The sequence below is a fragment of the Crinia signifera genome, chromosome 5 (assembly GCF_055691185.1).
Source record: "Crinia signifera chromosome 5, ASM5569118v1, whole genome shotgun sequence".
In the NCBI taxonomy this organism is placed as follows: domain Eukaryota; kingdom Metazoa; phylum Chordata; class Amphibia; order Anura; family Myobatrachidae; genus Crinia; species Crinia signifera.
The window spans coordinates 153589325-153602351 of NC_139221.1; the positions used below are offsets into that span (position 1 = coordinate 153589325).

The 13027-nt window shown below is 46.3% G+C and overlaps 1 protein-coding gene across 4 annotated transcripts in view; it reads right to left on the minus strand.

Moving 5' to 3' along the window:
* ITPRID1 (ITPR interacting domain containing 1) overlaps nt 1–13027 on the minus strand; it is a 204643-nt gene that overhangs the window by 93722 nt on the left and 97894 nt on the right. For all 4 annotated transcript variants that reach the window (XM_083188123.1, XM_083188121.1, XM_083188122.1 and 1 more), the window contains one exon: nt 9885–9939. In XM_083188123.1, coding sequence (XP_083044249.1) covers nt 9885–9939 — 55 coding nt within the window. The remainder of the gene's footprint in view (nt 1–9884; nt 9940–13027) is intronic.

Here is a 13027-nt window from a genome sequence, read left to right on the forward strand (position 1 = left end):
CCTCGTCAATTTCTCCCTCAGCACCAGCTTCATCAATATCCTCCTCCTGGTGTACAACACTGACACCTTCATTATCGACATCTGCAACTGCACTGTCTGTGATCCTTCCAGCACATGCAGAGGGTGTGCTGCGAATGCTGAAAGGAGCATCCTCTTCCCGTACAGTGATGGGAAGGTCAGGCATCGCAACCACCAACACCCTTGGACTCTCCACTGGGATTTGTGATACCATGTCTTCTTTGGAAGGCAGAGTTGTTTGCTGGATTTTTGTTGGTGACACCTTAAATCTCTTAAATTTTAAAGTGGGAGAAGGAGGAGGAGGAGGAGGAGGAGGAGGAGGAGGACTTTGATCATCTTGTGAAGCTGAGCCACTAGTCATGAACATAGGCCATGGCCGTAGCCGTTCCTTGCCACTCCGCGTTGTAAATGGCACACTGGCAACTTTAAGTTTCTCCTCCAATGATTTGCTTTTTCTTTTTAAGGGCCTTTTACTCAACTTTGGCTTTTTGGATTTTACATGCCCTCTACTTTGACACTGGGCATCGGCCTTGGCAGACGACGTCGATGGCATTTCATCGCCTATGTCATGATGACTAGTGGCATCAGCTTCAGAAGCACGACGAAGTGGCTCCTCATCTTTTCCTTTTTTTTTATCCTCCATATTTTGGATATCTAACGGTAGGCAGCGGTGTCAGCAAACTGGATACCGAGATATCAGCTGGTTGTTGTCACTATCCAGTGACAACAGCAGCAAGATACAAAAGTGGATATATATCAGTAACACAACAAGTGGCGTCAGCAAACCAGAGTTATGTACTGCGATATCTAACGGTAGGCAGCGGTGGCAGCAAACTGGATACCGAGATATCAGCTGGTTGTTGTCACTAGCCAGTGACAACAGCAGCAAGATACAATATTTATTTTGTGGATAGTTACACTGGTAGGTAACACAACAAGTGGCGTCAGCAAACCGGAGTTATTTACTGCGATATATGTAACGGCAGCGGTGGCAGCAAACTGGATACCCAGATATCAGCTGGTTGTTGTCACTAGCCAGTGACAACAGCAGCAAGATACAATATTTATTTTGTGGATACACTGGTAGGTAACACAACAAGTGGCGTCAGTAAACCGGAGTTATTTACTGCGATATATGTAACGGCAGCAGTGGCAGCAAACTGGATACCCAGATATCAGCTGGTTGTTGTCACTAGCCAGTGACAACAGCAGCAAGATACAAAAGTGGATACACTGGTAGGTAACACAACAAGTGGCGTCAGCAAACCGGAGTTATTTACTGCGATATATGTAACGGCAGCAGTGGCAGCAAACTGGATACCCAGATATCAGCTGGTTGTTGTCACTAGCCAGTGACAACAGCAGCAAGATACAATATTTATTTTGTGGATAGTTACACTGGTAGGTAACACAACAAGTGGCGTCAGCAAACCGGAGTTATTTACTGCGATATATGTAACGGCAGCGGTGGCAGCAAACTGGATACCCAGATATCAGCTGGTTGTTGTCACTAGCCAGTGACAACAGCAGCAAGATACAATATTTATTTTGTGGATAGTTACACTGGTAGGTAACACAACAAGTGGCGTCAGCAAACCGGAGTTATTTACTGCGATATATGTAACGGCAGCGGTGGCAGCAAACTGGATACCCAGATATCAGCTGGTTGTTGTCACTAGCCAGTGACAACAGCAGCAAGATACAATATTTATTTTGTGGATAGTTACACTGGTAGGTAACACAACAAGTGGCGTCAGCAAACCGGAGTTATTTACTGCGATATATGTAACGGCAGCAGTGGCAGCAAACTGGATACCCAGATATCAGCTGGTTGTTGTCACTAGCCAGTGACAACAGCAGCAAGATACAATATTTATTTTGTGGATAGTTACACTGGTAGGTAACACAACAGGTGGCGTCAGCAAACCGGAGTTATTTACTGCGATATATGTAACGGCAGCGGTGGCAGCAAACTGGATACCCAGATATCAGCTGGTTGTTGTCACTAGCCAGTGACAACAGCAGCAAGATACAATATTTATTTTGTGGATAGTTACACTGGTAGGTAACACAACAGGTGGCGTCAGCAAACCGGAGTTATTTACTGCGATATATGTAACGGCAGCGGTGGCAGCAAACTGGATACCCAGATATCAGCTGGTTGTCACTAGCCAGTGACAACAGCAGCAAGATACAATATTTATTTTGTGGATAGTTACACTGGTAGGTAACACAACAAGTGGCGTCAGCAAACCGGAGTTATTTACTGCGATATATGTAACGGCAGCAGTGGCAGCAAACTGGATACCCAGATATCAGCTGGTTGTTGTCACTAGCCAGTGACAACAGCAGCAAGATACAATATTTATTTTGTGGATAGTTACACTGGTAGGTAACACAACAAGTGGCGTCAGCAAACCGGAGTTATTTACTGCGATATATGTAACGGCAGCAGTGGCAGCAAACTGGATACCCAGATATCAGCTGGTTGTCACTAGCCAGTGACAACAGCAGCAAGATACAATATTTATTTTGTGGATAGTTACACTGGTAGGTAACACAACAAGTGGCGTCAGCAAACCGGAGTTATTTACTGCGATATATGTAACGGCAGCGGTGGCAGCAAACTGGATACCCAGATATCAGCTGGTTGTCACTAGCCAGTGACAACAGCAGCAAGATACAATATTTATTTTGTGGATAGTTACACTGGTAGGTAACACAACAAGTGGCGTCAGCAAACCGGAGTTATTTACTGCGATATATGTAACGGCAGCGGTGGCAGCAAACTGGATACCCAGATATCAGCTGGTTGTCACTAGCCAGTGACAACAGCAGCAAGATACAATATTTATTTTGTGGATACACTGGTAGGTAACACAACAAGTGGCGTCAGCAAACCAGAGTTATTTACTGCGATATATGTAACGGCAGCGGTGGCAGCAAACTGGATACCCAGATATCAGCTGGTTGTTGTCACTAGCCAGTGACAACAGCAGCAAGATACAAAAGTGGATACACTGGTAGGTAACACAACAAGTGGCGTCAGCAAACCACAGTTAAAAATTTAATTACTGAGTCTGCGATATCTAACGGCAGCCAGTGGTGTCAGCAACAACAACAACTTAATTATTTTTTTTTATATTTTTATATATTTTTAATTTTTTTTTTATTTTTTTTTATATACTCTGAGAGGTAGGTACAAGGTAGTGGCACTGGCAACAACAGAGGTGACTGCCTGGTAGGTGTTTACAACCATATAACAGGTAGCCAGGCAGCACAAAAACCCTCTCTGGCAGCACAATAAAAATTATTAAACCCCCCTCTGTCTGTAGTATTCTGTAGCAGGCTAGCAGCAGCAGTGACACAATTAGAGATGAGCAGGCTATAGCAATATAGAAAGAAAACCCCCTCTGCGGCAGTACAATAAACCCCCCTCTGTCTGTAGTATTCTGTAGCAGCAGCAGTGACACAAATTACAGATGAGCAGGCTACAGCAATATAGAAAAAAAAATCACTCTCCAGCAGCACAATAAAAATGATTAAACCCCCTCTGTACTTGCAGCTCTTTAGCAGCAAGCAGCACAGTGACACACACAACGCTCCAGCAAACCCCCCTCACGGAGCAATAAATAAAACCCCCCTCTCTGGCAGCACTGCTGCCTGCTCTGCGTCGCCCCACAGAATGAAGATGGCGGCGGCGGGTCCCGGCTTTTATGTAATCCGGATCTCGCGAGAATCCGACGTCACCAATGTGACGTCGGGCCTCGATTTCGGCTCCGGGCCTGCGCGGGAGTCCGCGGACGTCCTGGATCCGGATTCGGATTCAGGACGTCCGTGCGGATCCGGATCTCGGAGATCCGGACCCGCTCATCACTAGTAGTCACATTAGCATTCTGCTACCAAAATAATCACATTTCAATGTGGACACTTACAAAGCCACATAAGACTCCAAGGGCCACATGTATCAAGCTTCAAAAAGTGATAAAGTGGAGAGTGATAAACAGCCAGCCAATCAGCTCCTACCTGTCATTTTTCAAACTCAGCCTGTAACATGACAGGTAGGAGCTGATTGGCTAGCTGTTAATCACTCTCCACTTTATCACTTTTTGAAGCTTGATACATCTGGCCCCTCAAGGGTCAAATGGAGAGTGATAAACAATCAGCCAACCAGCTCCTACATGTCATTTTTCAAACCCAGCCTGTAACATGGCAGTTAAGAGCTGATTGGCTGGTACTTTATCACTCTCCATTTTATCACTTTTTGAAGCTTGATACATGTGTCCCCAAATCAGATCTTATTTATATTTGTATAGATACATTTATTCCGTTTGTTTGAACATTTTTATATATAGTATTCACATTCATTTTTGTATACAGTATTTTATAGCCAAAGCTCATTCATTTTAGTTTGGTTTTCAAATGTATTCAAGTACTATAAATGTAATAGACTCAATAAAGGAACAATGGACTTTAAGAAACGGTACTCTTTACCTAGCACGGCGCCCACGACTTTGATCGTGGGCATCGCAGGTAAAAAAATCTCGGGCATCGCGGGCATTGAATGCACTAAAAATCGGGTGCGACGCGACCGACGCGATGCCCGCGATTTCCCATAGGGATCAATGTTAAATTTCTCAATTGACACGATTTTACTGTTCAATGCCTCAATTGACCCGATTTTTCCATAGGAAACAATGTTAAATGGCCCACAGAGGCCAAATAGCCACCCTGAAGTGTGAAATGGCCCCCACAATTGTTAACACCACCCCACGATCAACGTGAACCCGAAGCGTGGCGAGCGCAGCGTGCCCGCGAGGGGCGGCGGTACGCGTCCTACGACCTTTTCATACCCCCACTATCCACGGCGGCGTGGAGTTGAGAATAGAATAGTGTGGCGAGCGGAGCGAGCCACCGTGCCCGAAGCGTGGCGAGCGGACGCGGATACCTTCACAGGTAAACGCGTCTCTTCGCGGGCTTCACAGGTATCCGCGTCCCCTCGCGGGGCTCGCTGCGCTCGCCACGCTTCGGGCTCGGTGGCTCGCTGCGCTCGCCACACTATTCTATTCTCAACTCCACGCCGACGTGGATAGTGGGGGCATGAAAAGGTCGTAGGACGCGTACCGCCGCCCCTCGCGGGCTCGCTGCGCTCGCCACGCTTCGGGTTCACGTTGATCGTGGGGTGGTGTTAACAATTGTGGGGGCCATTTCACACTTTAGGGTGCCTATTTGGCCTCTGTGGGCCATTTAACATTGTTTCCTATGGAAAAATCGGGTCAATTGAGACATTTAACATTGTTCCCTATGGGAAATCGCGGGCATCGCGTCGGTCGCGTCGCACCCGATTTTTTAGTGCATTCAATGCCCGCTATGGCCACGATGGGCGCCGTGCTAGGTAAAGAGTACCTAAGAAACATAAATAAAATTGATATTTGGGCTCAGATTTACCTGCAATATGTATAGATTCTTTGGAATTAAGTTAAGTCTGGAGTCTACGGCTCTGGCGGGCATCTTACAAGAAGAGCGCCCAGCGCTACCCGGAACTGCGGATTCCAGGAGTGCTTGCGTGCAGTGCCCACCCCCAGCAATGAGCATGAAACTCACCCTGTAAATGAGCATTCAATCACCCCCTTCCCAGGGAGCATGACATCCATGTTAAGGAGCATGAAACCCCTGGCAATGCGCATTTCACCCCCCCCCCCCCCCAGCGACAAGCATGAAACCCCTTGCAAGGAGCATGTAGCCCCAGGCAACAAGATGTAACCCCTAGCAACCTGCATGTAACCCCTGGCATCAAGCAAGAAATCCCTGGCATCAAGCATGTACCTCCTAGCAATGAGCATGTAGGTAAGCCGCAGTTGTGTGGCATAATACGTAATAGTCATTACAATGTGCGGCATTATGGCATGCTGTATAATATGTAATGGGCATTACAGTGTGTGGCATAATATGTAATGGGCCTTACGGTGTATGATGTAATATCAAATGGGCCTTATAGTGTGTGGCATAATATGTAATATACATTCTGGTGTAGGGCGTAATATGTAATAGGCATTACTGTGTGTGTGTGTGGTGTAATAGGTAATTGGCATTATGGTGTGTGGCGTAATAGGTATTTGCCATTTGTCAAGCCCTGGCATAAACTGTAATGGCCATTACTGTGTGAAGCATTATGTGTGATTCGCATTATGGTGTGTGGCATTATGTGTAATGGGCATTATGTTGGATGGCATTATGTGTAATGGGCATTACTTTGTGTGTCATTATGTGCAATGAGAATTATGGGGTGGGGCATTATTATATATGGCATTATGTATAATGCGCATTACAGTGTGTGGCATATGTAATGGGCATTACAGTGTACATTTTTGCAGCGTACCTTCGGCGCGCACTGTCCCTGTTTCAGGTTTGTGGGGCGGGATAATTAATTCCGAAGCGCATATACAGTACATAAATAAATAACCTTCTATTTAGCTTGCATTGTCTCCCAATAGGTGGTGATGGACACACCCAGTAAGCGGTGATGGACATGCCCCTCCATTGGTGCACCCCTAAGAAAATTGGCTGTGCACGCCTATGAGTATATGGTTTATATTCAGTTAATGCCGTATCCATTCCGTAACTGATTTGCCGGAATGGATCCGGCATCCATTTTTCAATGCAGCAGCCAAATCCGATGTCAGATTTGGCCTTTGATTGATGCGCGGGGACCGGGTGAGCGCAGCAATTGGAGGTAGCGGGAACCGGGATGGGGCCAGGTGAGCTGCTCTCACCCGGCCTGGCGGTGGTGGTTACGGGAGTCAGCAGGTGGGTACCGGAGGGTGTTGGCATAGGCGGGAGCAGGGGCTGGCTGGCAACTTTCAGCCTGGGGGGCAAACACAAGCAAGTGGCCCCAGCTTCTCTACCACCACACATACCCTGCCGGTATGTAAAAACACTAAGCAGCAAAAGTGCATTTATTGCAGCAGAGCACAAAAAACTGCTTGTTTCTCTGCCACACACCTTGCAGCTGTCCGGAACAAGGAGTAGTGCTCTACTTGACACGAGGAGCCATGTGATGCAGCATCTGGTGGATTCATTTATCTTTGTGGCTACTTAAAGCTGCTGCACATGTGCGGCACTTGGTGATCTACTGTATGAGGGGAAGGGTGTGCAGAGGTGGGTGAGTTTGTCAACCTGTTGTGCCACACAATTGAACCCTCCTGCGCAGCATGTCAGCAAAATTCATGACTGGGTCTTCAGGAAGGCTGCTGTCTGCATCTAACAGTCAGAGAGACACTGATCAACACAGCTGGGCAGCGCAACCCCCCACCATGCATCCCGATAAGCCCTGTCCTCTCAGAGAGACCTTTCTCCGGATGCTGGATGCAGTTGTCAGCCCCGTGTACTAGCCTGACCCTGAAACAGGGGTGTAACTAGACCTATTGGGGCCCATAGCAAAATTTTACCTGTGTCTGACCAGCCAAATCCCTGCAACTGCCCAGATAGCCCCAACACCTCATCACGCCTGAGTCTGCACTACGACCCCACACAGAAATCGTAGGGACACATGCGCAGAACATGCCAATTACTGCAACCAATATAGCCACTATGTCCAACCTAGACCCACAAATAAAGACAATCTACCAATCTTACATTCAGATGTACAATACACAGAATACAGAAATTATCATATATACACATATAAGTAAAATAATAATATTTACACAATCAATTTTTTTTTTACCTATAAATGAGTGCAGGGGAGGGCCCCATAGCACCTACTATAGTTATTCCATTACACCTATATAAACATACATATGTACAGTTACACACATACACATATAGTACACCACATATAAACATACATATGTACAGTTACACACATACACATATAGTACACCACATATAAACATACATATGTACAGTTACACACATATACATATAGTCACACACTTATCTATGTACAGGCAGACCACCACACTATTACTGGGTGGGCCCAGTGTGTTTATTGCAGCTGCCTCCTCAGTCTTCACATGTTGTGCAGGCTGCCGTGTAGCTCCGCCCACCTGCTCGATCTCCCTCTCCTACAGCTGGCAGAGCACTGGGAGTGGGGAGGGGGCGTGGCAGCTAACCTTCATCCAGCTCTTGTGACAGGCAGGGCAGCCCATGTGCTGTCTACAGCTCCGCGGTGGCCATCTTTAACAGGAACATTGGCATCATTAGATTTGTAGTTAATCTTTGACTGCTCACAGTCTGAGCAGTAACAGTTAAACTACAAATCCCATGTGCCGCTGTTTTTCCTGCTCTGGCCAGCCTCCAACTTCCTCCGTGCACTGCAGGCTGGTGGTTGTAAGTGAATCTAATCCCGCACACACTCCGTCTCACACAGTAGTTACTAAGGTGGCCCCAGTGCTGCATAACTGCACCGGACCGGGGGGCACATGGCACCCTGCCCCCCGGCCCAGTCCGCCTCTGGGCGGGAGGGTGGCAGCCGACAGGAGAACCGCGCTGTGTAAGCTGCTGCTGCTCACCAGGCCCCATCCTCCCTGCTTCAATATGGCATCTTTTTATGTCTGATTGAGATTGGCAGAAATACAACCAAAACCTTTTGGTTTTGGCTGTGTTTCCATCAAAAGCAGGTGGATTAGTGGCTATTCCGTCAATCCATCTGCTTTTCGGCCTGCGACCTGCCAAAAAAGACAGATAGCATTGAATAGATAAGAACCCCTTCCGAACTATTCTATTTCGGCAGTACGGCAGTTTTACTCCTTTAACTGATGACTTTTGTGTAGTAAGCTTTTTTAGTATCATTTTCTGAAGGCTCTTTAAAGTGCAAATTATCTGACTTTTAAATAATAAAAGCTGTAGTAGGCTTGTTGTACTTTAACTGCTTTCTGGCCGTTTGCAAGTCACATGATGCTGCTGACATGTTATCTAGAAGATCTTGCAAACATAAGAAGATGGAAAGTACAACTTGAATAGAAGCTGAGGCCTGCTGTTCAGTATAAATGACTGTTCTGCACTTGTTCTTCCTTGTAAATAAGGTTGGGCAGCTGTTACATGCAAGAATCTATCATAAAACACATGACATGGTTGGTTTGTTTGAACATAGTGCGGTCACAGCTCCTGCCCTCATATTTACTTTGTGCAATGTTGAAATAGAGATAAAACTTCCGTTTCCAATGAATCGATGAACATGAAGCTTGTTTTGTGCTACTTCTATACAATAATTGTTAGAGAGATTTGATTACAATAGGGCCCATTTTCCAAAGACTCCATTCATTGCCCTAAAACTAATTTATAGTACCACGTGACACTGCAATTATCTAACATATCTGAATGCATGTACGGGTGTGTTTTATTGCCTTATATTATAACCACCGTATGGCTGTTTCTTCTTTCTCAGCTCTAGTAGGCAGTATAGTGGCATGGAGACGGATCATGGCCAACAGGATAGAGACTTGCGTAAATTAAGCAAAGGAATATACTGTAAATTGCTTTTTCTTCCATACAAATACTCTATTGTACCAATAAGTGGTAAGTAGATCATTGACTTCTACAATGTCGGCAGCCAAAATGTTGATAGTGTAATGTCAACTACAGAATGCCTTTGTGTAATCATTTTAAATTGTCATTTAAGCATTTTAATTATAATTCCTTTATGACTTTAAATATTATGACTTAAAGGGCATGCACGCACTCTCTATCCTGCTTACGTAACAGGGTTTTGTCTCTTAGCGTAGGTAAAACCCTGCTCAGCACAAATCGTGGGTGTGCCGCAATGTGTGCTGGGTGATCGGTGCTTAGCCAGCTTGCGCAGAACGAGGCATCCACGTGTAAGGGGCTTTACAATGGTGCAGGAGAAAAGGAGCTGCTGTACTAACCTGAAACGCTGTCCTGAGTAATTGCTCTTGGATAATCTTCTTCAAAACTCTGCACCTAAAATATAAAGAATGTACTCAGATAATTTTACAAATGACACAAATACTCTAAATTAAATAGATGTAGAAAAATCAATTCAATAACCTATTTGCAACTTATTTTTATGGTATTGTCAATGACCTTTGTTAGATGGACACTATGGGGGGCTATTCAATCACCGGAGACCATCTCCCCACAAGGGAGATGGCCTCTGGGCCCTATTCAATGCTGTCTTCCCCGACAGCATTGTACAGGGTTTCTTGGCAGAACGAGCCCAACTTCACTAGCTGTCGGACTTGTTCTGCCGAGAACGGGCAGGAAGTGACGAGCTGCCTCTTCCCAGCCACAACTCACGGCCACGTGCCCTTCTCATCCCGCCTGCATGTTCTCGGTCGAGCTGACCGAGAACGGGACAGGGTCACGGTGGTCGTGCAAGCTCGATCGCTGTGACCTACACATTGAATACCCCTTAAAACTGTAGTGTTATATGTCAATTAGGAGAAGTTCCAGGAAGTGACAATATCAGTTGTTTTGATACCTGCATTAATCTCATACTAATTAAAAACTGTCAAAATGCGGCTTCTGCAATGTTCTTTCACTCTGAGCTGTAACAGTTTTTAGCCAAGAAACTCTCCAATCTCTGTCTTCACAGATCCCTCTCTCCATATCCAGAAAGTTTGGAACAGATCAGTGTCCCTGCAAAAATTGCTTACACCTCCTGTTATGATATATTTTAGCACAAAGAGTCTCCGTCTCCACTACAGTGCGGACCACTCACATGGCAGCCTGTCAATGCAGTGAGCAGTGGCAGAGAGAGGACAACGCTGGAGCAGGTGAGTATGTGTGAATGGTATTAAAGTGTAAAAGGGGTGAGATTTATGTTACAGCTCTGTGTGTCTGGTCTCATTATTTACACATTCTTCTTACAGGTGAACTAAAAGTTGTCCTGTAAAAAAGCCATGCAATTTTATCTATTTTAAGTAGGGCTGTGCACCGGTCACTTTTCGTGTTTTGGGTCTGGATCTGTTCCAAAACACCACCCTTCCGTGTTTTGTATTTTAAGAATCATAAAAACCATTATTAACCTCAATAACATTGATTTCCACTTATTTCCAGTCTATCCTGAACACCTCACAATGTTGTTTTTAGGCCAAAAGGTGGCACCGAGGCAGCTGGATGACTATGCTAAGCGACACAAGTGGGTGACACAAACACTGAACTGATCCAACACACTTGGACTGATACGGCACACTTAGCATCACCCCTGGACTGATATGGCACACTTGGCAGCACCCCATGAATTATACGCCAGACTTGGCTCACCCCTGGAATTATTCGGCATGGGATGCAATTACAATCCCGGTGGTCGGAATCCCGGCGTTCAAAATCCCGACGTCAGAATTCCGACCACCGAAATCCCGACCATCGAAATCCTGACACTTTCTCCCTCTATGGATGTCCACGACACCCATAGAGGGAGAATAAATTAGTGTGCCGAGCATAGCGAGGCACCAGGCCCGCTGCGTGGCGAGCGCAGCGAGCCCACAAGAGGCGCCATCCACTTGTTGGGATTTCGGTGGTAGGGATATCAGCGGTCGGCATTCCGGCATCGAGATTTTGAACGCCGGGATTCCAACCGCTGGGATTTAGTACTACTCCCTTTGGCACAGATGGTGGCACCCCTGACCTGATACAGTAAATATGGCGGGACACATGGAATTATACGGCACAGATGGTGGCACCCCAGGACTGATACAGCACACATAAAAGGTATACAGCAACAAATATAAAAATATAAACAACCTTTTTTATTCATTTAATTAAAAAAAGGGCAGCTCCCCTGGACTGATACGGCAGACTTAGCAGCACCCCATGAATTATACGGTACACTTGGCTCACCCCTGGAATTAAGTGGCACACATGGCACATGGTGCACCCCTGGAATTATATACAACACATGGCAGCATAACTGGAAAGTCCAGTGGCAGTGGAAAATGCAGGATTTGCAAAGGGGGTTTCCAGATATCTAGTCACCTTATAATGTAAAAAATACCCACTCCCTCTCCCACAGTCACCTTATATTATATATATGACACTCCCCTCTCTCCCCCACACATGAACACTTCCATTTCCTGTGCAGCAGCTGCTAAATGGTCATTGATCAGTGCAGTCAGTGCTGCTGGGCTGGCAGCTAGCTCCCTGTCCCACGAAGCAGGAAATCAGTCCCCTACTGCTATATTTTTACGTGACATGTTTGTTGCTGATTGGAACAGTCAACCAGGAGCTTCTATCTGCCGGAGGACAGCAGCCAGGGCTCTGGCCAGCCAGCCACTGGTGGGCGGCTAAAGGCAATTGCAGGAGCCCAGAGGTTTGTAGCGCCCAGTGAACTTTGCGGCTCGTGGAACCTGTGCACATCCGAAACACCCTCTCTATACCTCTGCTGATACGGAGACCAAGCTGTCTCTGTCTCATAAAAACAACTATTGGTCCATCGGGGGGGGACGACGACTTTAACGGCAGTGTCCTACTGGACCGGACGGGATGCAGTAATTTGGTCTACAGCATGATGGTCGACAGTCATTAGGTCGACACCATTAGGTCGGCATGGGTCTAGGTCGAAAATTTAATTAGTTCGACAGGTCATAAGTCTAGGTCGACATTCAAAAGGTCGACATGAGGTTTTTGAGCAGACATGTGCCGACAGGCGCTATTTCATGCCATACCATCCACTAGGACATGGGTCTTCAACCTATGGCCCTCCAGATGTTGTGAAACTACATGTTTCTATAAGAGCATGCCAAAACTGTCAGGGCATGCTGGGACACGTAGTTCCACAACATCTGGGGGGGCCACAGGTTGAAGACCTGTGCACTAGGGCATGGTGGGAGAATAAAATAGTGTGCCGAGAGTAGCAAGGCACCGTGCCCGACGCATTGCGAGCGCAGCGAGCGATGCGAGGGGATGCGGTGCACTTCAAACTGTGTCCATGTTAACTGTGTTGACATTCAGGTAAGAAAACAGTGAAAAAACCCTTGTCGACCTTTTGACTGTCGACCTAGACATTGTCGAACTAATGATCTGTCGACCTAGAGCCATGTCTGTTTCC